The sequence below is a fragment of the Rhinatrema bivittatum genome, chromosome 6 (assembly GCF_901001135.1).
Source record: "Rhinatrema bivittatum chromosome 6, aRhiBiv1.1, whole genome shotgun sequence".
NCBI lineage: Eukaryota > Metazoa > Chordata > Amphibia > Gymnophiona > Rhinatrematidae > Rhinatrema > Rhinatrema bivittatum.
Window position 1 is genome coordinate 3,661,413 of NC_042620.1, and position 24,846 is coordinate 3,686,258.

The window sequence follows — 24,846 nt, forward strand, 5'->3', positions numbered from 1 at the left end:
GAATCACAGAGACTGGACGAGAGAGTGGAGGAGATATTGTTGTATAGCCCAAGAACTCTTGTATAGCTCAAGACAAGCCTGAGTCCTCCCATGGGACTCAGGCTTGTCCGTTTCCCGGACGAATAGGGCAAACAGAAACATCATGGCCTGGCTGTCCACAGTACATGCACAGGCCGTTCTTCCTCCTATATCTTCTCTCTTTAGAAGTCAGGTGACCATGACCAGGTTCCTTCGGTTCCATCTTCTTCACAGCAGGAGGTGCTGTATCCCCTCGCAGTGCAGGAGCACTGGTTTGCTGCAACCCAGGTAGCAGCTTAGGCCGTAGTTCCTTCACCTTGTCTCGGAGCTGCCAGTCAATCTGAGTAGCTAAGGCTATTAATTCTTCCAGCGATTCGGGTGTCTGACGAGCAGCCAGCTCGTCCTTTACGTGGGGTGTCCAGGCCTCTGCAAAAGAGTGTCTTCAGACATCTGGGGTCCCAGCAAAATTCCGCTGCTAGAGTTTTAAATTCGATGGCAAATTCCGCCAGAGATCTGTTGCCTTGCTTCAGGTCCACCAAAGCAAATCCAGCAACAGACATACAAGCAGGGTCATCAAAAACAGATTTAAACAAGTCCAAAAATCCATCTATGCCCTGCAAGATAGGGTCCTTGCGTTCCCACAAGGTAAATGCCCACGATAAGGCTCTCCCATCCAAATAAGACAGAATGTAGCTGGTCTTAGAGAGGCCTGTGGGAAACAATGAAGGTTGTAAAGTGAAATGTAAGCTGCACTGGTTCAAGTAGCCCCGAGTCCTTTGGAGTTCTCCGGAGAATTGAATAGGTGTCGCCAGTGGAACAGCTGATTTTAAAGTTACCTCTGGTAACTGGACTTCTTGTATAGAAGCTGGGCCTTGTGCCTTCTGTGTGTGAAGCTGGTGAAAAGCTGCAGTAAGTTTCTCCAAGGTTTCTTGCTGTTCTGAGAGGCATTGAGCCAGGCACGGAATAGCCTGCAAGGCAGAAAGGTGATCCGGGTCCATGGGCTACAGACAACAAATACCTTTAGCTGAATCCCCAGGAGTACTGCTTCTCCAAATATTTTTCTTGAAAGCTGAATTCACTGTAGTGACTGTTTCTCCAATTCTTCTCTAATACTTTTAGCCAGATTCACTGGAGTTCTGTTTCTCCAATTCTTCTCCAATACTTTTAGCCAGATTCACTGGAGTTCTGTTTCTCCAGTTCTTCTCCAATACTTTTAGCCAGATTCACTGGAGTTCTGTTTCTCCAATACTTTTAGCCAGATTCACTGGAGTTCTGTTTCTCCAATTCTTCTCCAATACTTTTAGTCGGATTCACTGGAGTTAGCAATCTGTTATAAATCTGTTCAATGCTGCTCCCCCAAGGGGAGGAGCTAGCAATCTGTTATCGATCTCCTCCAGGAGAGGGAGGAGTTAGCAATCTGTTGTCAATCTGCTACTAGGAGTTAGCGATCTGTATAAGTCCGCTAGGCAGTTGGCAACCAGATATGGATCACTCCGCCAAAGGAGAGGAGCTAACAACTGTAATACTCCGTAGGCGGAGTTAATGATCTGTAGTGGTTGGCTTCCCACAGAGTGGCAGTCTGTATAATACCTCGCTAGTAATGTAAAGAATGAACACAATGTAAATTGGTGAATGACAGCGCCCCTAGGAGGATATCCTGAGAGGGGCCACTGGCTAGGCTGGAGTATGGAGACAAACACAGATAATTATTTTATTAGATAGGAAGTAGAAACACCAGAGGTGGCAGTAGTGAGCTGATGTGCCCGGCAGGCCTGAAGTCCCTCAGATACTGGAATTGCGGTCTCTGGGTTGCTGAGCTGTAGAGAGAGACTATAGGTAGTGAGTAGACAGGGTATGCTGGATACATAACCGGTAGTAGATGATACACTAACAATTGTAGATATCAGTAATGGTCTCTATTCAACAGATAGTCTTCAGTATATTCAGGAACAGGAGCCATAGGCGAGTACTGGTTCCTATATGCAGTCTGGAATGAGAACACACAATATCTGTGTATGAGATGGCTTCTGGAATAGAAGAGAGTCTTTGGAGGGTTTTAGGAACATGGGCCCTCGTGGAGCGAGTACCAGTTCCTATCTACAATCTACAATAATGACTCACGATCTCCATACTTGCGATAACGTCAGTTCCTATCTACAATCTGCAATAATGACTCACGATCTCCATACTTGCGATAACGTCTTAGACAGAAGGGAGTCTTCGGAGATTAGGAACATAGGCCCTTGTGGAGCAAGTACCGGTTCCTATCTATAATAGAACTCACAGTGTTCACGTCTGCGATCGCTTTCAGGCAGTAAGGAGTCTTCTGAGCATTCAGGGATGTAGGCCCTCGTGGAGCAAGTACCGGATCCCATCTTAGCAATCTGAAATCAAGAAGAGAGAGCGGGGCTCCCGAGGAGAGGGTACCCTTAGGTAAGTTCGTAGAGACAGAGCAGCGGAGAAAGAATTCCCCTTGCTACCTCGATTCGAGGTTGCAAGCAAAGACCTTTTAAGTTGGAGGCGGATGACGTCACTACGGGCGGATGCCCCTGAGGTTCGCGCCCTTGCCGGTACAACTCTGGAGCGCGCGCACGCCCTTACGTCATCAGGAACATGGCAGATCTACAGCATCAGGCCAGCCCGTGGATTCCAGGAAGAACAGCGAGGAGAAGCCGCGGCAGCATCTGTCCATCAGACCCGAAGGGAGTCGCCACTAAGGTAGAGAGGGTGGTGCGAGGGCGAGAACAGGCACGAACGCAACACCAAGCTTCTCGTTTTATTCACTAGCCTCCTGTGCGGGATCGTATCAAAAGCTTAGCTAAAATCCAAGTAGATGACATCTAGCGCTCTTCCACAATCCAATTCCTTAGTCACCCAATCAAAAAAGTCTATCAGATTCATTTGACAGGACCTTCCCTTGGTGAATCCATGCTGCCTCTGGTCCAGCAATTCTGCTGTTTGAAGATAGTTCACTATTCTTTCCTTCCAGCAGCAACTCCAATATTTTCCCACCACCGAGGTGAGGCTAACCGGCCTGTAGTTTCCAGCCTCCTCTCTGCTCCCACTCATGTGAAGCGGGATCACCACCGCTCTTCTCCAATCACTCAGCACCACTCCTGTTTCCAGGGATCTATTGAACAGGTCACACAGCGGACCCGCCAGCACATCTCTGAACTCCCTCAGTATCCTGGGATGAACTTCATCAGGCCCCATGGCTTTGTCCACTTTCAGTTTCCCCAGCTCTTCCCACACATTCTCCACTGCAAATGGAGTTACACCTACTCCAATCCCCTCCAGTTTCTTGCTAACTAGTGAGGCCTCCTTCTCCAGGGTCCTCTTTAGTGAACACCGAACTGAAGTATTTGTTTAATATTTCTGCCATTTCTTCATCTGTTTCTGCCCATTGATCCTTTTCACCTTTCAATTTCACATATACCACTACGTACATTTCTCCTTCTCTGATGTATCTGAAAAATGTTTTGTCACCTCGCTTTACCTCTTTGGCAATCCTTTCTTCCAGCTCGACTTTTCACTTCTTGATTACTTTCTTCGTCTCCCTCAGTTTTACCAGATATTCTTCCTTGTGATCCTCCCTTTGGGATCTTTTATATTTCTTAAATGCTTAAGAACATGCCATACTGGGTCAGACCAAGGGTCCATCAAGCCCAGCATCCTGTTTCCAACAGTGGCCAATCCAGGCCGTAAAAACCTGGCAAATACCCAAAACTAAGTCTATTCCATGTTACCTTTGCTAGTAATATAGCAGTGGCTATTTTTCATAGTCAACTCCTCAAATCACTTCATATGGTCATTTTAGTTGATACCTACCATACATAGTTTTACTATTTTATAGCTTCCAGTTTTGTATCTGCTGTTAAATTTAAGAAAATCTCCAAAGACCATATAAATACCAAGTCTGATTCTTTCTATATTATATACACAGAAATGTAGAAGTGGTTCATTTTCTCATAGGCTTTATCCCAAACTTTTCTTCATTTTCTATTTTTTGGGAGTCAGTCAGTGGGTGGATGCATTGGGTTTTCATTTCTGATTGGAGAGCAAATTGTGTGTTGTGAAAGTTGAGAGGTCTGCAAACACTCTAGTAAAGTCCCAAAAATGAGAAGGTTTTCAATCCAAGTTACAGCGAGTGTGTAACTAATAAATCAAAGTGCAGCTCTATCCCCTGACACGAGACCGTGTTTTGCTGGAGGAACATAAGAAAATGCCATACTGGGTCAGACCAAGGGTCCAACAAGCCCAGCATCCTGTTTCCAACAGTGGCCAATCCAGGCCACAAGAACCTGGCAAGTACCCAAAAACTAAGTCTATTCCATGTTACCATTGCTAATAGCAGTGGCTATTTTCTAAGTCAACTTAATTAATAGCAGGTAATGGACTTCTCCTCCAAGAACTTATCCAATCCTTTTTTAAACACAGCTATACTAACTGCACTAACCACATCCTCTGGCAACAAATTCCAGAGCTTAATTGTGCGTTGAGTAAAAAAGAACTTTCTCCGATTAGTTTTAAATGTGCCCCATGCTAACTTCATGGAGTGCCCCCTAGTCTTTCTACTATCTGAAAGAGTAAATAACCGATTCACATCTACCCGTTCTAGACCTCTCATAATTTTAAACACCTCTATCATATCCCCCCTCAGTCGTCTCTTCTCCAAGCTGAATAGTCCTAACCTCTTTAGTCTTTCCTCATAGGGGAGTTGTTCCATTCCCCTTATCATTTTGGTAGCCCTTCTCTGTACCTTCTCCATCGCAATTATATCTTTTTTGAGATGCGGCGACCAGAATTGTACACAGTATTCAAGGTGCGGTCTCACCATGGAGCGATACAGAGGCATTATGACATTTTCCATTTTATTCACCATTCCCTTTCTAATAATTCCCAACATTCTGTTTGCTTTTTTGACTGCCGCAGCACACTGTACCGACGATTTCTTTTGTGTTATCCACTATGACACCTAGATCTCTTTCTTGGGTTGTAGTACCTAATATGGAACCCAACATTGTGTAATTATAGTATGGGTTATTTTTCCCTATATGCATCACCTTGCACTTATCCACATTAAATTTCATCTGCCATTTGGATGCCCAATTTTCCAGTCTCACAAGGTCTTCCTGCAATTTATCACAATCTGCTTGTGATTTAACTACTCTGAACAATTTTGTGTCATCTGCAAATTTGATTATCTCACTCGTCGTATTTCTTTCCAGATCATTTATAAATATATTTAAAAGTAAGGGTCCCAATACAGATCCCTGAGGCACTCCACTGTCCACTCCCTTCCACTGAGAAAATTGCCCATTTAATCCTACTCTCTGTTTCCTGTCTTTTAGCCAGTTTGCAATCCACGAAAGGACATCACCACCTATCCCATGACTTTTTACTTTTCCTAGAAGCCTCTCATGAGGAACTTTGTCAAATGCCTTCTGAAAATCCAAGTATACTATATCTACCGGTTCACCTTTATCCACATGTTTATTAACTCCTTCAAAAAGTGAAGCAGATTTGTGAGGCAAGACTTGCCCTGGGTAAAGCCATGCTGACTTTGTTCCATTAAACCATGTCTTTCTATATGTTCTGTGATTTTGATGTTTAGAACACTTTCCACTATTTTTCCTGGCACTGAAGTCAGGCTAACCGGTCTGTAGTTTCCCGGATCGCCCCTGGAGCCCTTTTTAAATATTGGGGTTACATTTGCTATCCTCCAGTCTTCAGGTACAATGGATGATTTTAATGATAAGTTACAAATTTTTACTAATAGGTCTGAAATTTCATTTTTTTAGTTCCTTCAGAACTCTGGGGTGTATACCATCCGGTCCAGGTGATTTACTACTCTTCAGTTTGTCAATCAGGTCTACCACATCTTCTAGGTTCACCGTGATTTGATTCAGTCCATCTGAATCATTGCCCATGAAAACCTTCTCCATTACGGGTACCTCCCCAACATCCTCTTCAGTAAACACCGAAGCAAAGAAATAATTTAATCTTTCCGCGATGGCCTTATCTTCTCTAAGTGCCCCTTTAACCCCTCGATCATCTAACGGTCCAACTGACTCCCTCACAGGCTTTCTGCTTCGGATATATTTAAAAACGTTTTTACTGTGAGTTTTTGCCTCTACAGCCAACTTCTTTTCAAATTCTCTCTTAGCCTGTCTTATCAATGTCTTACATTTAACTTGCCAATGTTTATGCTTTATCCTATTTTCTTCTGTTGGATCCTTCTTCCAATTTTTGAATGAAGAACTTTTGGCTAAAATAGCTGCTTTCACCTCCCCTTTTAACCATGCCGGTAATCGTTTTGCCTTCTTTCCACCTTTCTTAATGTGTGGAATACATCTGGACTGTGCTTCTAGGATGGTATTTTTTAACAATGACCACGCCTCTTGCACACTTTTTACTTTTGTAGCTGCTCCTTTCAGTTTTTTTCTAACAATTTTTCTCATTTTATCAAAGTTTCCCTTTTGAAAGTTTAGCACGAGAGCCTTGGATTTGCACACTGTCCCCCTTCCAGTCATTAATTCAAATCTGATCATATTATGATCACTATTGCCAAGTGGCCCCACCACCATTACCTCTCTCACCAAATCCTGTGCTCCACTGAGAATTAGATCTAAAAATAAAAAGCCGTGTGCCCTGTCATATAAGCTACTACTTGGCTTTATCAGGTACCTTTGTAATGCTGAACGCTTTGATATTCATAGAAATACATAAGTCTCTTAACAGTGCAAAAAAAAAAAAATTGAGTAAGCATATGTCCCTTAAAAGTCTCCATGTGAGTGCAATACAAATGGGACCGCACAAAAACAAAGAGAAAAAATTAGAAATACCTTCAGGGATCCTGTGTCCTGTATTCTGTTCGAATCAAGAGAGAGATGAGCTGTGCGTGTCCTGTCCCAGGTCAGCAGGCATCCTTTACCCAGCTGTCCTGCATCAGGCCAGGCCAGCACTACCTTCTTTGATTCCTGCACAATGCACCATCTGCTGTGAAAAATGTTTAGCAAGGGACAACAGGAAAATAGAAACAGTGTATTTCTCATGAACAAAGCCTTTTTTCCTTATGCGCATAAGGAAGTCAGCTGGTAAGCCTAAGAGCCTGACTTAATTTGTGATTGAATTGGTCATTCTTAAATACCGTTTTCCCCAGTAATTAAAACAACACTCCTTTGATTTAGGGTCACAAGGTTACAGGAAGCATTTGCTTACTTCACCTCTATTGTTAATTACTTTTATTTATTGCCTCAGTTATACCCTTGTTCTATGTAAACCGATCCGATATGGTTATTACTATGAAGGTCGGTATAAAAAAGTGTTAAATAAATTCCACAGAGCCCTGGGAAGCTAACTAACCTTGATTTTATAACTCTTCATTGTTTTGCCTAAAACTACAAAGCGATACATATGTTTTTCTGTTATCTAAGTGTGAGACAGTTTCAAGACCAGCAGTACCCTTAATTTACAAGCAAGCAGTGCCCCCTGGACCCCTTTTGGTGAATTTCCACTAAACAGATGGCCCTAATAAATTTTATTATCACAGAAGGCACAGGAGACAGGAGGGAGAGAGATAAGGGGAAGTGGGAGTGGAAACAGACACAGTTGAAGTACACAGAATGAGGGAAAATAGAGGAGACAGGAGCAGGGGACAAATATATGCAGATTTATGCTAATATTGGAAAGGAATGGGGCACCCCTTCCTCCGACTTGTCAGGTATCCAGTCATGGCTTCTGAAAACATTGGTAAAATTACTCCGAGATTCACAGATGGCGGATATTATTCAACAGGAATTAGATATATTTTTTTGAACAAATGAAACCCATGGTAAGGTAAACCAAAATATTTGGGATCCCATGAAAGCCTTCAGTAGGGGAAGCTGTATCTCTCTTAAGTGCTCTTGTAAGAAAGCAAATCTAGCGAAAGACATGGATTTGAGAAATGAGTTAAAGGAGAAAGAAGATGTAAACAAAAGTAAGCCTTTAGGATTTAGTAGGGCTAGATTTCTTCATGCTCAAGAACAATTAAGATAGCACTTAGAGGGAAAAATAGTCCCCAGCTTATTGCATACAAAACAAAGGTATTATCTGCCTCTGGCAATAAATCTGATAAACTCTTAGCATTCCGATTTAAAAATATGGAGGCACAGAGACGGGTGAAATCCCTCAAGAATTCAGATACAAAAATTACATCTGATAATACTGACATATGTGGCTTATTCACCAATTTCTGTAAGTCCATTTACACCTCAGAAGTGTCGTTTCAGCCAGAAATGGTGGGCGATGTTTTTATTAGGGATTCTGATAAGTGTTTTAACAGAAAGTGACAGAGAGTGGTTAGATGCCCCAATTACTAATGAAGAGGTAATGGAAGCAATCAGGGAAAAGCCCAGGAGAGGATGGTCTTAATATGACATATTATAGAAGATATGCCACCATATTGGCTTCTAAATTGACAAAAATGTTTAATGTGGTTCTTGAAGGGATCCCTTTGCCCAATTCCATGCGATTGGCTGATATTGTGGTGATACCTAAGCAAGGGAAAGACCCTCAGCTCTGTTCATCCTACAGAACTATTTCTTTATTAAACAATGATATAAAGATTTTGGCAAATATTCTGGTCAATAGACAAAGATATCCTTATCAAACTGGTTTTATATCTAATAGACAGAGTGAACAATGTAAGGAGAATGCTTAAGCCCAGATTTTAAAAGCCTTGTGCACGTAAAAAACTGGGAGATATGTGTGCGTGCTGCGCGCATTTTAGAATGGGCCCAGCCACGCGTGTAACCCTGATATGTGCAGGGCCAACTAAAAGGCAGTGGCCATTAAGCCGTCACGGAGAAGCACACACTGGCAGCCAGCCGGCACGCGGAAGATAATTCTGCTCCGGAGTAGTAAGTATGAAAACAGGGAGGAGAGGGGAAAAGGGAGGAAAGCTAGGTAGGGTTATAGGAACCGGGCAACGGCCTGATCGCTTCTCCATGAGCACTTTAGAAAATCCCACTCCTGCACGCGTGAGTCACAGGCCGCCCGCACATGCGCGCACGGATGTTAAAATCTGGCACACATGTGCATGCAGGTATCATATTTTATAATTTATTTATTTATTTGTTGCTTTTATATACCGGCATTCGATTGAGATATCACATCGGTTTACATATAACTACACAAATAAGGCAAGATCTGCTTATTTTACATTGTAACGTGGTAACTAGTATTAACAAAGAAGAGAAACATTTACATTATAATGTTATAACATTGCAACATGGGGAATAAGATATAGGATACGATCTAATAGAGTCTTAGGGAGGTTAATTTGGGGTGGGGTTCTTGAGGGAGACTTTTAATATGAGGCTGGGGGGGGGGGAGGGAGGTTGGTAATGGGGGGGGGGGGGGTAGGGCAGAGAGTGACAGAGTGACAGTGGTAGGGGTTTTGTTTCCAAGGAAGGGATGAGACTGGGGGGGCTAATTATCTGGCAGGAAGGCTTTTCTGAAGAGCCAGGTTTTGAGAAGTTTTTTGAATACTTGAGGAAAAGTTCATTTCTGAGTAAGGGCGGGAGGGAGCCAGCCACTGAGATGGCTCGTTTTTGGGTAGAGGTGAGGTGCGCTGTTTTGGAGTTTGGAACGGCTAGGAGGCCAGTGTCTGAGGACCTGAGGTTTCTTTGTGTGGAATATGGGCGAATGGCAGTGTTTAGCCAATTCATCTCTCTGTTTATTTTTTTGTGGATGAGGGTGAGGGTTTTGTATTGGATTCTTTGGTTGATGGGAAGCCAGTGTAGCTCTTGTAGTGTGGGTGTGATGTGGTTGCATTTTTTAATGTTTGTTATGGCCCTGTTATGGCCCTGGCGGCGGCGTTTTGCAGTAACTGAAGAGGTCTGCTGGTGGCTTCGGGGAGGCCAAGAAGTATTGTGTTGCAGTAGTCAAGTTTTGAGACCGTTCTAAAGTCTTGAGCATGAAGAAGGGGTATGAGTTTTTTTAGTGTTTGCAGTTTGAAGAATCCATCTTTGATCATGTTGGAGATGTGGTGCTTGAGGTTGAGTTCATTGTCAATAGTCACTCCCAGATTTTTTGTAGATGGTGTAAGTTGCACCCCTATGTTTTTTTTGGGGGTGTTGATTTTGAGGGGGGCCGAGGGGTGATCATTGGAGATATGTAGGAATTCGGTCTTGTTTTGGTTGAGGCAGAGTGATAATTGTGAAAGCAGAAGCGTTATTTTTGTGTTGAGTTGGTTCCATCTGTCTAGGATGTATTCGATGGTTTTGTTTATGGGGAGTAATATTTGTATGTCATCTGCGTATACAAAATGAGGGGTAGATTTTCAAAGGGATACGCGCGTACCCCCCGAAAACCTACCCCAACCCCCCCCTGTGCGAGCCGAGCCTATTTTGCATAGGCTCAGCGGCGGGCGCAAGCCCCGGGATGTGAGTAAGTCCCTGGGCTTGCATGGAGGGGCGTGTCGGGGGCGTGCCGGGAGTGATGCAGCGTTTCGGGGGCGGCTCCGTGGGCGTGGTTTCGGCCCGGGGGCGTGGGACTGGAACATGGAGTGGGGCAGCCAGCCGGCGCACACAAAGTTACGCCTGCTTCCAGCAGGCGTAACTTTGCCGACAAAGGTAGGGGGGGTTTAGATAGGGCCGGGGGAGGGGGGGGTTAGGTAGAGGAAGGGAAGGAAAGGTGCAGGGGGGTGGAAGGAAAGTTCCCTCCGAGGCCGCTCCGATTTCGGAGCGGCCTCGGAGGGAACGGAGGCAGGCTGCGCGGCGCGGCGTGCGCAGGCTGCCGATTTTGGGCAGCCTTGCGCGCGCCGACCCGGATTTTAAATGGATATGCCCGGCTACAGCGTATCTATAAAAATCCTGCGTACTCTTGTTCGCGCCTGGTGCGGCGAACAAAAAGTACGCGTGTGCGCAGATTTATAAAATCTGCCTCTAAGTGAGTGTGATTCTGATAGGAATTTGCAAAGTGGGAGGAGGTATATGTTGAATAGGTGGAGTAACATGCATGCGGCACAAGTAAGTGTCAATGGATATGTTTCTGCCAACCTTTTCCCTAGAAAATGGTACTAGAACAGGGGTGCCCACTTTCTCCACTCATTTTGCATTAGCTTTGGAACCCCTAGCTGCTAAAACTAGGGACTAATGAAGCCATTAAAGGATTTTCTTCTTTAGATGGGAGAGAACACAAAATTGCACTCTTTGCAGATGACATATTACTTTATGTGCGAGATCCTTTGACTTCTCTTCCTATTATTTTGCAATCTATTGCTTGTTTTAATACATTTCAGAATACAAGCTTAATATCTAAAACTGAAATTTTGGGATTGAATGTTCAGAGTGATGCTAAGAAATCGTTAATGCAGAGTTATTATTTTCATTGGGCATCTAAGGCAATTAAATATCTGGGAATTTATATTGCAGGGAACTTAGAAAATTTGTATTGACTTAATTTTGATCCCTGACTCAAGAAGCTCAAATAACACCTAATAAGGTGGTCCCCATATTCCATTTCGTGGTTGGGTTGTATAGCTTCAATCAAAATGAATGTTTTACCTGCAGTTTTATTTTTGTTAGAAATGCTGCCTCTTAAAATTCCAAATACCTTTTTTCCTCCCTAAATAATCTATCACGATTTATTTGGAAAGATAAAAGACCAAGGGTATCACGTAACATACTGTTTGTTCCAAAAGATCAAGGGAATTTAATTTGCCAGATTTTAAATTTTATCAAAAGCAATACAGCTAAAAAATATTTTGTTATAGTATTTGAATCCATTTAGATAAACAATGGCTATCAATGGAAATAGCTTGGCTAGAGCACAGGATTGGAGTTTGTCTCCTTGGATATCCAGCAAAGCTTCGGCACGAACACGAGGGTTCCACCCTTTTATTGGACCTGTTTTAACTTCTTGGTATAAAATTTTAGAGACTACTAGTGTTTCTTCATCTCTATCACCTTTATCACCCTTCTGGAATAATCCAGATTTCCCTGAACACTTTAATTTAACACATTTCTCTAGATGGAATAACTTAGGGCTAGATTTTAAAAGGTGTGCACGCGCATCCATGTGAGCTCTGTGGTTTGTATGGTTGTAGCGTCACCCCTACCAGGCCAGTGTTGTCAGAATGGAGGGAGGAATGTATTAATGTTAAGACTTTGCAATGGATTTGGGATTGTATTGGTAGCCAGTGCAGAGCTATCAGTGATTGTGAGATGTGATCAAATTTCCAGGATCCTGTTAGGAGTCTTGCTGCAGCATTTTGTAGTAGTTGTAATTTTTTTTTTTTTATAAGACCTTTAGGTGTTCCGAGTAGAAGACAGATGCAGTAGTCTAAGTTTGAAAAGATGAGGGTTTGTAGTACCTTACGAAAGTTAGCATGAGCCAGCAATGATTTCAGTCTATGTAGTAATCGTAGTTTAGCATAGCCAGATTTGAGTAATTTGTTTACATATTTTTCCATAGTTAGGTTCTCGTCAGTCTGTACTCCTAGGTCTCGCAGTTGGTCTGAGGGTGTAATACTGAAGACACCCAGGTCAAGTGTCTGTGGAGATGTTATTGGAGGATTTCTTCTTAACAGAATGATTTGAATTTTTTAGTGTTTAGAGATAGTTTGAGATTGGATAGTTCATGTTGAATAGCCTTCTTGTATAATGCCAGCATCCTTACTGTATTTTTCAATGGAAGTAGTATATGGTATGTAGAACTGAATGTCATCGGCATATAGGTAGATCTGATAGTAAATTACATAGTGGAAGCATGTAGATGTTGACGAGAGTTGCAGATCGTGCTGAACCTTGGGGGACACCAGCATCGATCGGGAAGGTGTCGAAAATATGGTTGGAATGTCCTTTTTGATAAGAAGGAGGTGAACCATTTCATTACATTTTAGTCAAGGTCAATTAGCACCAGGATATAAGATTCATCATTAAATCCACATAATGGTCAGATTTTCAAAGGGATACGCGCGTACCCCCGAAAACCTGCCCCAAGCTCCTCCTGCGCATGCCGAGCCTATGTTGAATAGGCTTGGTGGCGCGCACAAGCCCCGGGACGCGCGTAAGTCCTGGGGCTTTCCGGGGGGGGGGGGGGGGCGTGTTGCGTTGCCGTGTCATCCGGGGGTGGGGCCACGGGCATAGTTCCAGCCCGGGGGCATTTCGGGGCATGGCCAAGGCCTCCGAAACTGCCCCCGGGCCGGATAATCGCGCAGCAGGGGCAGGCATAACTATTCAAAGGTAGGGGGGTTTAGAAAGGCTGGGGGGGGGGGGTTTAGGTAGGGGAAGGGAGGGGAAGGTGCGGGAGGGTGGAAGGAAAGTTCCCTCCAAGGCCGCTCCAATTTTGGAGCGGCCTCAGAGGGAACGGAGGCAGACTGTGTGGCTACGCGCGTATCTATTAAAATCCGGCGTACTCTTGTTCGTACCTGGTGCGCGAACAAAAGTACGCGTGGGCATACTTTATTAAAATCTACCCCAATATGAGGTCTGTTAAGGATACGCGTAAAGCCTCATTGGAGCAATTTTTTCTAGATGGTCATCTAGATAGTCTTCTAGTTGTGATAATACGGCTTTTTCAAGAATTTTTTTATAGAAAGGGCAGGTTGGATACAAGTCTATAGTTTTCCAAGTTGTCCATACAGCTGGTTTTATTTTTTAGGATACTTGTTTTGCTCTTTCTGGGACTTGAAAAGTAACCTCAGGAATCTTGAAAGAAAATGGCGTAAGAATCCCACCTCCCCATCACTCTCTACGTTCAAACACCACCTCTACATGTACAGAACTGCCATTGACAAAGCTAAAAGAGACTTCTATGCCCATAGAATCCACCATCTACAGTTTAATCCTCGAGCCCTCTTTGAATTAGTTAACAGCCTAACTAAATCCACCTCTACCCTCTCACTAGTAACTGAAGAACAAAAAAAATGTGAAGACCTAGCCTTATTCTTTAACACAAAAATTAACAACATTATGTCTCGCTTCCACTCCAACCAAACACCCCTCTCTCCCCTCTCTGACAACACTGCTGCCAAGGCTCCACGCTCTTAACACCATTTCCTCAGTCGAAATTGAATCCATTATTAGAAAAATGAGACCTTGCACACACCCCTCCGACACCATTCCTACTAAAACCCTCCTCTCTATCCCCAGCATCATCGCCAAGCCTATCTCCAACATCATTAATAGATCCATTTCTCTTGGTGCCGTTCCTACTAATCTTAAACATGCCATTATCAAACCCATTTTAAAAATCCTACCCTTGATCCCGCTGACCTTTCCAACTTCCGCCCTATCTCAAACCTACCCTTACTTGCTAAAGTTCTTGAAAAAGCAGTTAACCGGCAATTAACTGATTACTTAGATGAACACAACATCCTTTTTCAATCGCAATTCGGCTTTCGGAAGTACCACAGCACTGAGACACTTTTAACTGCTCTCTCCGATCACATACTCAAAAGCCTGGACAAAGGAGTTTCTCATATTTTGATCCTCCTGGATATATCTGCTGCTTTTGATACTATCAATCATAAAATACTTTCCCATCGCCTCGCAGACATTGGCATTTCAGGTACAGCCCTGCAATGGTTCCAATCCTACTTACAAGACAGGCAATACAGTGTACAATTAGGCAACCACACATCCAAAACCTTCCCTTTACCACAAGGTGTACCACAAGGCTCCTCTCTGTCCTCCACTTTGTTTAACATTTACCTCCTCCCGCTCTGCAACCTTCTATCCAATCTAGGTCTCCCACACTTCATTTACGCTGATGATGTGCAAATTCTCATTCCTATAAATGACACCCTACAAAAAGCCATTGAGACCTGGAATTCCACCCTTTTGCTGATTAACACTCTATTGACAAATAACTTCCTAGCACTAAACACCGCCAAAACAGAGATACTACACATCACGCCCCCTGGCATTAACCCCCCCTTGAACCTAGTCTACAACCCCCTCCCCCCGTGACTCACAGCGAACAAGTACGCAGCCTTGGTGTCATCATTGACAACCATCTGGCCTTCAATAAATACATTAACAACACCCTCAAGGCATGTTATTTCAAACTGCATACCCTCAAAAAAAATCAAACCCTTACTACACCTCAGCGATTTTCGCACAATCCTACAAGCATTTATACTTTCTAAAATTGATTATTGCAATGCCCTTCTCCTAGGTCTACCCAAAAGCTCACTTCAACTACTCCAAAACGCCGCTGCACGCATCCTCACCAACACACACCGTAATGATCACATCTCCCCAGTGCTGCAACACCTTCACTGGCTACCTGTTGCAGAAAAAATAACATACAAAACCCTCACACTTATCCACAAAGCTCTCCATAACCAAGACATGCACTGGTTCCCTGAGTATCTTACCTTTCACAATTCTAACAGACCCATTAGACAGCAACACAGAGCAACACTTCCCATCCCTTCCCCTAGGCAGTATAAACTCTGCTCCACCAGAGCCCGGGCAATTTCTGTGGCAGGACCCATCTTATGGAACAAACTCCCCGTCTTCCTGCGTCAGGAACCCTGCCACAAGAAATGTAAGCAGAACCTAAAAACTGCCCTCTTCACCCAAGCCTACTCATAAGTGCCTTTTTCCCATCTTATTGCCACCCTCTCCTCCTTCATATTTAGTACACCTTCATATTGCAATGCACTATATTTCCTGTGCGTCTTCATCCCATTCTTTCTACTCACGGCTTAATCCCCCTCCCTAACTCCCAGCCCCCCCTCTCTGCCCTCTTCTCCCCCATTTTTATTGAATGTTATAGTTCTCTATATAACTGAATTCCTATTATTGATTGTCCTCTGTAAAGTTACTATCCCCCATTCCCTACCTCTTTCTTCCCCCTCCTATTGATTGTTTATAGTTCTCTGTAAAACAGAGTCCATATTATCGCTTGTTCTCTTTTAACTAGTTCACTGTTTAATGATTGTTCATTGTTCTCTGTAAAGCCCGTTAGCTGCATTTTGTTTACTGTGAACCGATGAGATGTTCCCAACGTTCGTCGGTATATAAAAGAATATAAATAAATAAACTAGACCTTCTACGAGAGATTGATTGATTAAGGGTGTGATTGTTGGAGTGATTGTGCAATGTATTAGTTTTAAGGAGCTGGCTTATATGGGATCGAGAGGGTGTTTTACGGTTTTTAACTTAGAAATTATTTGCAAGATTTGTAATTTAGATAGTCTGTCGAAGGTGGTCCATTTAGCTGGTTCATGATTTTCTTCTTGTTCTCTGGTCAGTGGGTATGCAGAAAATTTATTTTTTTTAGTCTGGTTATTTTTTCTGATAAATGATTGGCATTGGGATAAATGATGGGCCCATTCTTGCAGGCATTGTTAAAGAAGCAGTTGTTGCTTGAGATAGAGGACGATGGGTCCTTAATTAGATGTTTAACGACATCAAAGAGTAGTTTAGAGTTGAATATTACTCCATGAATCTGTTTAGCATAGTGTTCTTTCTTCATTTTATTGATAGAAGACAGATATTGAGAGAGTAGTGATCTGTATTTTCCAAGTGATTCAGAGGTTTGGCTTTTCCACCAACATTTCTCAGATTTACTCAATAATTGTTTAGCGCGTCTTAATTCTTCATTGTACCAAGGTTTCTTTTGTTTAGAGGAATGTTGATAGAATTGGATTAATTTTGTTTGGATTGGGCTTAGGTTGTCTGCTATTTAATTAACCATGATATCCCATGTGTCAAATGATGCAGAGGCATTAGGAAAGTTGAGGTTGGTTAGTTTATCTTTTATAGTTTCAGCTCTGGCTCTATCTTTTTTCTGAAGGTGGATTCCTGGTTGATGTTTGGGTTTTGAATTGTGTTGAGGATGATTAAATCAGCTTTTAGTAATTGGTGGTCAGACCAAGGCAGAATTGTATGAGAGGTATTTGTCCTGCAATTGTTGTGGTTGGCGAATATAAGATCCAGGGTATGTCCAGCTTTATGAGTTGGTTCAGTTACTAATTGTGACCATCCCATTGCTTCCATAGTTTCTAAGAAGGTTTCACGTGCAGAGGATTTGGTTGTTTTATCAATATGTATGTTAAAGTCACCTACTATGAGGATGGATTTGAGTGAAAGGAATGCTTTGGTGAATGCTTCGATAAGAGGTGAACAGTCTTTCTTAAGTAATCCAGGGGGAGAATAGATGATATTGATGTTTAATTGTGGCAATTTAAGTATTGCCACTTCATAAGGAGGGTTAACCTCTAACTAGTATGGAGTAAGTTTGATTTTTTATTTTTTATTTTTTTACTAATGTTTAGTAGTCCCCCACCCTTACGCTTAGGCCTGGGGAAGTGAAAGATATCATAAAAGGAATGTTTGATTTAAGAGAATGTTATCATTATTGTTCAAATCACCAAAAAAAGAGCACTCAATATGTTCCTGTAAATCAAATCCAAAATGAACAAGAGGAAACTGCCAACTCAAAATTTAATCCACACGTTCCTTCAAGCATAAAAATTGTGTATTTTAACTGTGCCAATGATTAAATTATTAAAAATTATAAAAGCCGCATCAGCAAGCCTGACAACGTGTTCCGCTCAAGGCAGAACCGTCTGGTCTGATAATCATTTGCAGTTGACAAATTTTTTAACAGCGCTATGCTTGACAGATTTATCAAAAAATATAGAAAATTTGTTGAATTAATTTAAAGTGTCTGTCTATCCCATTGAACCTGTCTTACACTCTTAACCTGACAACGGCCGTTTTCCAAATAAGACATTTATGTACCACCTTGACGGGCTACACAAAACAAGCGAAATCATTAAGTGAAAGATTCCAGGCGAGAGGCTACCCACAACATTGCATTAAACAAGCTTACATCAGAGCCAAATTTTCTCAGTGAGAATGGTTATTTTTACCACGTCCTGTTGATATCACAGACACTATTACTTGCTTGATACCATTTTCTTCAATGAGTTATAAAATGAAAAGAATTATTTCCAGCTGGCACATTTTACAGTTACATCAAGAGTTTCATGATTTTCCCAGATTCACATATACACGAGGGACTAATCTACGAGATCAGCTTGTTCATTCAGATTCCTCAATACGACATCAATTGGCCACCATAGGTTCCCACAAAGCGTATGGCTCCTGTACAGTGTGTCAAGTAATGATTGATACATCAGCAATCTTTTTTTCTAGATTGAATTAACTCTGATTTTGAAACACAATACAGATTGTTTATCCACAGGTATCATATATCTTATACAATGCCCATGTAATCTTTGGTATGTAGGAAAGACCAAATGTTCTCTCAAAACTCGCCTTATAGAGCATCGCTCCTGCCTCAATAAAAGTTGACTCAATGCACCATTGGTAGCTCAGTGTCTTGAGCAATCTCTTTCTTTTGACTCCCTTAAAGTGTGCGTCCTTGAACAGCTTTACCCGGCATGGTGAGGAGGGGATTTTGATGTTGCACTTTTGCAGGCGGAACAACGTTGGAGCCACCTGTTAGATACAGTACATCTTGCCGGGTTAAACATGGCATTAGAATTGCATGTTTTTCTGTAAAGTCCTTAAGCTGCAATAGCTATAGCTATCTTAACTTAAGCGTCATGACATTTCTTCGTCATTACGTAGCTCAGATGCGGGCTATTTAATTTTGACAACTGGTTCGAAGAGGTCTCTGTCCCATTCCTAGAGAGATCATCTTTGAGACTTGGCGTCCGAAAGAGAAGGTTGCTGCTCTGTCAAGACTAAGCTAAGTTTATAATAGTTTGGATTTGTCACACGTCTGACAGTTTTCTCATTATTTTTATAGATAAAATTAAGAACTATGAACACTCGCCCCTGAGGAAGCTACGTGCTTCATAGCGAAACACTGGCCGTTGTCGGGTTAAGAGTGTAAGACGGGTTCAATGGGACATCAGACACTTTAAATTAATTCAACAAATTTTCTATATTTTTTTTATAAATCTGTCAAGCATAGCGCTGTTAAAAAAATTTGTCAGCCGCAAATGATTATCGGACCGGACGGTTCTGCCTTGAGCGGAACATGTTGTTAGGCTTGCTGATGCGGCTTCTATAATTTTTAATAATTTAATCATTAGCACGGTTATAATACACAATTTTTATGCTTGAAGGAGCATGTGGTTTAAATTTTGAGTTGGCGGTTTCCTCTTGTTCATTTTGGATCATCATTGTTCAGCCACATTTTGGTGATACAGAAGATGGCTGGGTTTAATTCCTCAAGTAGGTCATTTATTAGGGGGATTTTTTTTTTTTTAAATAGACTGCATGTTTAGAAGCAATTGGCCACTGCCCCTTATTAGGGGGAAGTCTTATTTCTAAGATCTATAAATTATTGTTATCTGGAAAGTGTATTGCCCTACAGAGGATCAAATCTAAATAGGAAAAACTGGTGAATCAGAACATCTCCGATGAACAGTGGGGGCACATTTTTTTCTCAATTATCAAAAGGTAGTTCTATTTGTGTTATCAGTCAAGAGTCTGGTTATAAAATTTTATATCACTGGTATTACACTCCTCAAAGATTAAAAAAATAGGTTTATGTGAAGCTTGCTGGTGGGAGAGTGGAGGAATTGAACCTTTTTTCATATTTGGTGGGAATGCCCCAAAATTCAGATGTTCTGGACAGAAGTCCTCTCCTGGATGTTCAAATTCACAAACATCCATCTCCCCTTGGATCCTCTTGCGATTCTTTTAGGATTGCTACATGGAAATTTCTTACCTGTTACAAAAGGGGGTGTTAGCTTAATTAGTGATATACTGGTGGCAGCAGCCACTGGAGATCTTCTTCTGTTCCCCCTATGGTAGAATGGATACATCTACGGTGGAGGGTATACATTATGGAATCTATTACTCTCCAACTATGGGATTTCTATTCAAATGTACCAAAAATCTGGGAACCCTGTTTTGCTTAAGGTGGACCTGTTCCTTAAAGAAATGTATTGAATAAGTTTCTTACTATCTGAACTAGCAGAATTTAATGTAGGCTGGTTAAGGACTCAAGCTAATATTTAGTTATGGTTATTATTAGATATGTACCTTCAGCTAGCTCTGTATCTATGAGTACTTGACAATGAGTTTAGCTTTAAAAAGAGTAATGTGAGGATTATAATGGTGGAAGAAAGGTTAAGAATTCTTGTGCTATGTTATTTACTATATTGTAATTGTTGAATTGTAAATATGAGCTAATCTGGCAATCCTGTAATTCTTAATGTTAACATTTTAATAAAAATGTAATGAGAAAAAAAAAAAGAATAAGCAGTGGATTTCTGCAACTCTACCTTAATAATTGTTAATGGGCTTTTCCTCCAGGAACTTGTCCAAACCTTTTTTAAACCAAGCTATACTGATAGCTTTCACCACATCCTTTTACAATGAATTCCAGAGCTTAATTATGCATTGAGTAAAAAAATATTTTCTCTTATTAGTTTTAAATATATTATTCAGTAACTTCATTGTGTCCCCCCTGGTCTTTGTACTTTTCTAAAGAATAAACAACTGATTAACATTTACTCATTCCACTCCACTCATTATTTTATAGACCTCTGTCATATCCCCCCTCAGCCATCTCTTTCTCCAAGCTGAAGAGTCCTAACCTCTTTAGTCTTTCCTCATAGGGGAATTGATCCATCCCCTTTATCATTTTGGTTGCCCTTCTCTGTACGTTTTCTAATTCTGCTCTATCTTTCTTGGGATGTGGTGACCAGAACTGCACACAATACTCAAGATGAGGATGCACCATGGAGTGATACAGAGACATTATGATATTCTCTGTTTTATTCTCCATTCCTTTCCTAATAATCCCCAGCATTCTGTTTGTGTATGATATATGAACACAAGATGAGGATGCACCATGGAGTGATACAGAGGCATTATGATATTCTCTGTTTTATTCTCCATTCCTTTCCTAATAATCCCCAGCATTCTGTTTGTGTATGATATATGAACACAAGATGAGGATGCACCATGGAGTGATACAGAGGCATTAGGATATTCTCTGTTTTATTCTCCATTCCTTTCCTAATAATCCCCAGCATTCTGTTTGTGTATGATATATGAACACAAGATGAGGATGCACCGTGGAGTGATACAGAGGCATTAGGATATTCTCTGTTTTATTCTCCATTCCTTTCCTAATAATCCCTAGCATTCTGTTTTTCTTGGCTACTGCTGCCTCACACTGAGCAGAAGATTTCAATATATTTTCAACGATGACGCCTAGATCCTTTTCCTGAGTGGTGACTCCTAATGTGGAACCTTGCATTTTGTAGCTATAATTTGGGTTATTCTTCCCTAAGTGCATCACTTTGCCCTTATCCACATTAAATTTCATTTGCATGCCCAGTCTCCCAGTTTTGCAAGGTCCTCTTGCAATTTCTCAAAATCCTCTTGTGATTTGACAACTTTGAATAATATTGTGTCATCAGCAAATATGATCAGCTCATTTGTTGTTCCCATTTCCAGGTAATTTATAAATATATTAAAAGGCAGTGATCCCAGAACAGATCCCTGGGGCACTCCACTATTCACCTTTTTCCATTGGGAAAATTTACCATTTAGCTCTACTCTGTGTTTTTATCTTGTAACCAGTTAGCAATCCACAAGAGAAACTGCCACCTGTTCCATGATTTTCTAATTTCCTAAGTTGTATCTCATGAGGGACTTTGTCAAATGCTTTCTGGAAATCCAGATACACTATATCAACTGGATCACTTTTATCCACATGTTTATTTACTCTCTCAAAAAACTGTAGCAAATTTGTGAGACAAGACTTCACTTGGCTAAATCCACGTTGGCTTTGTCCCATTAAACTATGCTTGTCTATATGCTCAACAATTTTGTTCTTTAGGATAGTTTCTACCATTTTGCTGGCACAATTGTCAGACTCACTGGTCTGAATTTCCTGGATCACCCCTTGATCCCTATTTAAAAATTTGGCATTATATTGGCAACCCTCCAGTCTTCAGATACCATAGACGATGTTATTGATAGTTTACAAATTTCCAGTAGAAGGTCCGCATTCATTTCTCAGTTCTTTCAGCACTCTGGGATGTATACTGTCTGGTCCAGGTGATTTGCTACTCTTTAGTTTGTCAATTTGCCCTAGTACACTTTCCAGGTTCATTGAAATTTGTTTCAGTTCCTCTGAATCATCACCTTTGGATATCATTTCTGGAATGAGTTTCTCTCTTATATCTTCCCTTACCGAATTCTGAAGCAAAGAATTAATTTAGTCTCTCTGCTATGGCTCTGTCATCCCTAAGTGCTCCTTTTATCCTTTGATCATCTAATGGTCCAACTGACTCCCTTGCAGGCTTTTTACTTCGAATGTACCTGAAGAAGTTTTTATTATGAGTTTTTGCTTCCACGGGCAAGCTTCTTTTCAAATTCTCTTTGCATCTAACTTGCCTGTCTTATGCTGTTTTCTGTTTTTTTTTCATTTGGATCCCTTTTCCATTTCTTGAAAGATGATCCTTTAGATAGTGTAGCCTCTCTCACCTCACGTTTCAGCCATGCCAACAGTTTAGCCTTTTTTCCACCTTTTCTAATGTGTGGAATACATCTGTTCTGGGCTTCCAAGATGATATTAGAGCAGAAGATTCTCTGATTCAATACACAGGAGTCCGAGCAGGGAGAAGCACCTTCTTTATTCATAGTTGTACAAAATACCTAATATATATTTTTCCTACAAAATATTCCTAAAGATTATTCAACAGAAGCAAATTTATACACAGGCTTAAAATCCCCCAAACACTCTTGCTTCCTGTGAAACTAGAGAAGATAAAAAATGAACCATACATTAGGATGGACATTTCCTGGCAGCTTCCAACATGTCTGAGCTTTTTTCAAGCAAGTACATGCTGTCTCATACACATGATGAGCTATTGCTCCTCACCTACCAGTTGATATATGGTATACTTCCCCTCTCAGATGACCCCCTCCCCCCAGATAGAGGAAATCCTCTAATAGAGACACTCCCAAATAAACAGATCCCTGTCACAGAAACTCCCCAGATAGAGATAAAGCCCAGTCACAGAGGTTTCCCAGACAGAGAAAGCTAGATTCCTGCCGCAGAAAGTGACAAGATATATAGAGAGAGAACTTTGTCATAGGACTCCCCAGAAAGAGAAAACCTTGTTAGAGTCATTAGAGAGAGAGTGCAAAAACCCCATCACAAATATTCTCTCTCTCACTGCTTTGTTTCAATCCTCTGATTAGGCCTAGAAATGTGACGGCAGAAAATGATTATATGGCCTGCCCAATCTGCCCATGACACTGAGGGCCCCCCAAGATATGTGAGAACCAGTCTTCTCTCCTCTCAATTACTCTTTTCCCCTCTCCTCTCACATGGCATGTTCCCCTCCTTCTCCTGTCACATCTCTCCCTGCTTGCTTTTTACCCATCCTCCTCATTACAATTAGTAAGGGTATCCAGGCCATTACAGTTAAGGTAAGCCAATGTTGCTTAAACATTTTCATTCCACTGAGCATAAGGACCAGGAATGGGGAGTCTGGCGTTTCTTAGAGAAATCAGAAGTACAAATGAAAGAAACCCACAACTGACAGAGGCAATCTGTCACTTCAGCTCATCAATTTCTCTCCCACCTTCCTATCCCCAGGACCTTCCTGCTTGCTTGATCACTGCAGGTATTCGGTGTGCTTTAAATATTTTCTGGAAATGGTACTGCAGCTATATATGCATGCATACATAAACATGCATGACATAGCATCCCTATGTAATAATGTGTGTACTGAAGAATTACAAACATTCAGAGGCCTGTGTACTTCTGTGCAACTACACATGTGCACATAGTCAAGTACGTGCACAGTGCATCTACAAATAAGGGCACTTACAGACACACATTCACTGGTAAACACACTCACACAAACAAACTCCATTAACCTAGAGTTGGCATGCCATAGGATGTGCATATTCATGTATCTGAGTACACATGAACACATATATAAGCAGTTATACTCCACTCACATAGATACATCCAGGTACACACATCACACGTGCATTCATGTTCATAAAGAATAAACATCCAGAGACAGAGTACAGCAAGTACACACAGAGCTCCATGAGCTTGTACAGACAAATCCTGGAGTCCAGCTGTTGTACACACACACACACACACACTATTTATGCACTCACATCCCGTACATGTGCGGAAATTGTTAAATGTACACACAAAGCTTTCTGTTTGTACACAGTGAACCCTGCATATACACAGTCCCATCTGTAGAGTCTGCCATGTACACACATGCAGACCTACGGCTGTCAGAGAGCAACTCCAGCTTTATAGAGCACTTTCCTTGTTTTGCTCTTTTAGTGCAATGTCCATAGAGGATGTGATGAAGGAGCTGAGTCTACGATGTCTGATAAGATCCTGATCCCAGTAATACTGTAGACTTGTGCAGCAACTGTTACACCTGCAGCAAAAACACACAGACAAACATAAAGAGACTGAGAGCAGAGCCACAGGTCCCACTGCTGACTCCTCTCCAGCTGCGATGCCATTATTTTACCCCCTTTTCTGCCTCAGACATACCCCACAGGGATTTCTTTTAATGTACACTGCGGGGCTATCTGACTCCCTGCAAAGAAGGAATTTTTTGAAGATTGCAGCCAAGAGCAGAGCACGAACAGGAGTGAGAATGGCATTTAGCCAGTGGCACAGTCTGCCTGGCGGGGGAGGATAAGGAGAAGCAGAATCAAGACAGGAGGAAGTGGGACAGGGACTGACGGGGAAGGGATTAGTGAGAGCAAGGTATGAGAGTTCATACTCAGGAGAAGGGGGCAAGGCTAGGGGTTAGAAGTACAGGATCCTGAGCTG

At 41.8% G+C, this 24,846-nt stretch overlaps 1 protein-coding gene across 1 annotated transcript in view; it reads right to left on the reverse strand.

Annotated features, from left to right (window-relative positions):
- Nucleotides 1-22,638: 22,638 nt before the first annotated feature.
- The window catches only part of LOC115093344 (autophagy-related protein 9A-like), a 92,435-nt gene continuing 90,227 nt past the window's right edge, over nucleotides 22,639-24,846 (reverse strand). Inside the window, exon 7 of the mRNA XM_029604971.1 lies at nucleotides 22,639-24,442. Within this exon, the coding sequence (XP_029460831.1) occupies nucleotides 24,437-24,442 (6 nt within the window). The 3' untranslated portion in view covers nucleotides 22,639-24,436. The remainder of the gene's footprint in view (nucleotides 24,443-24,846) is intronic.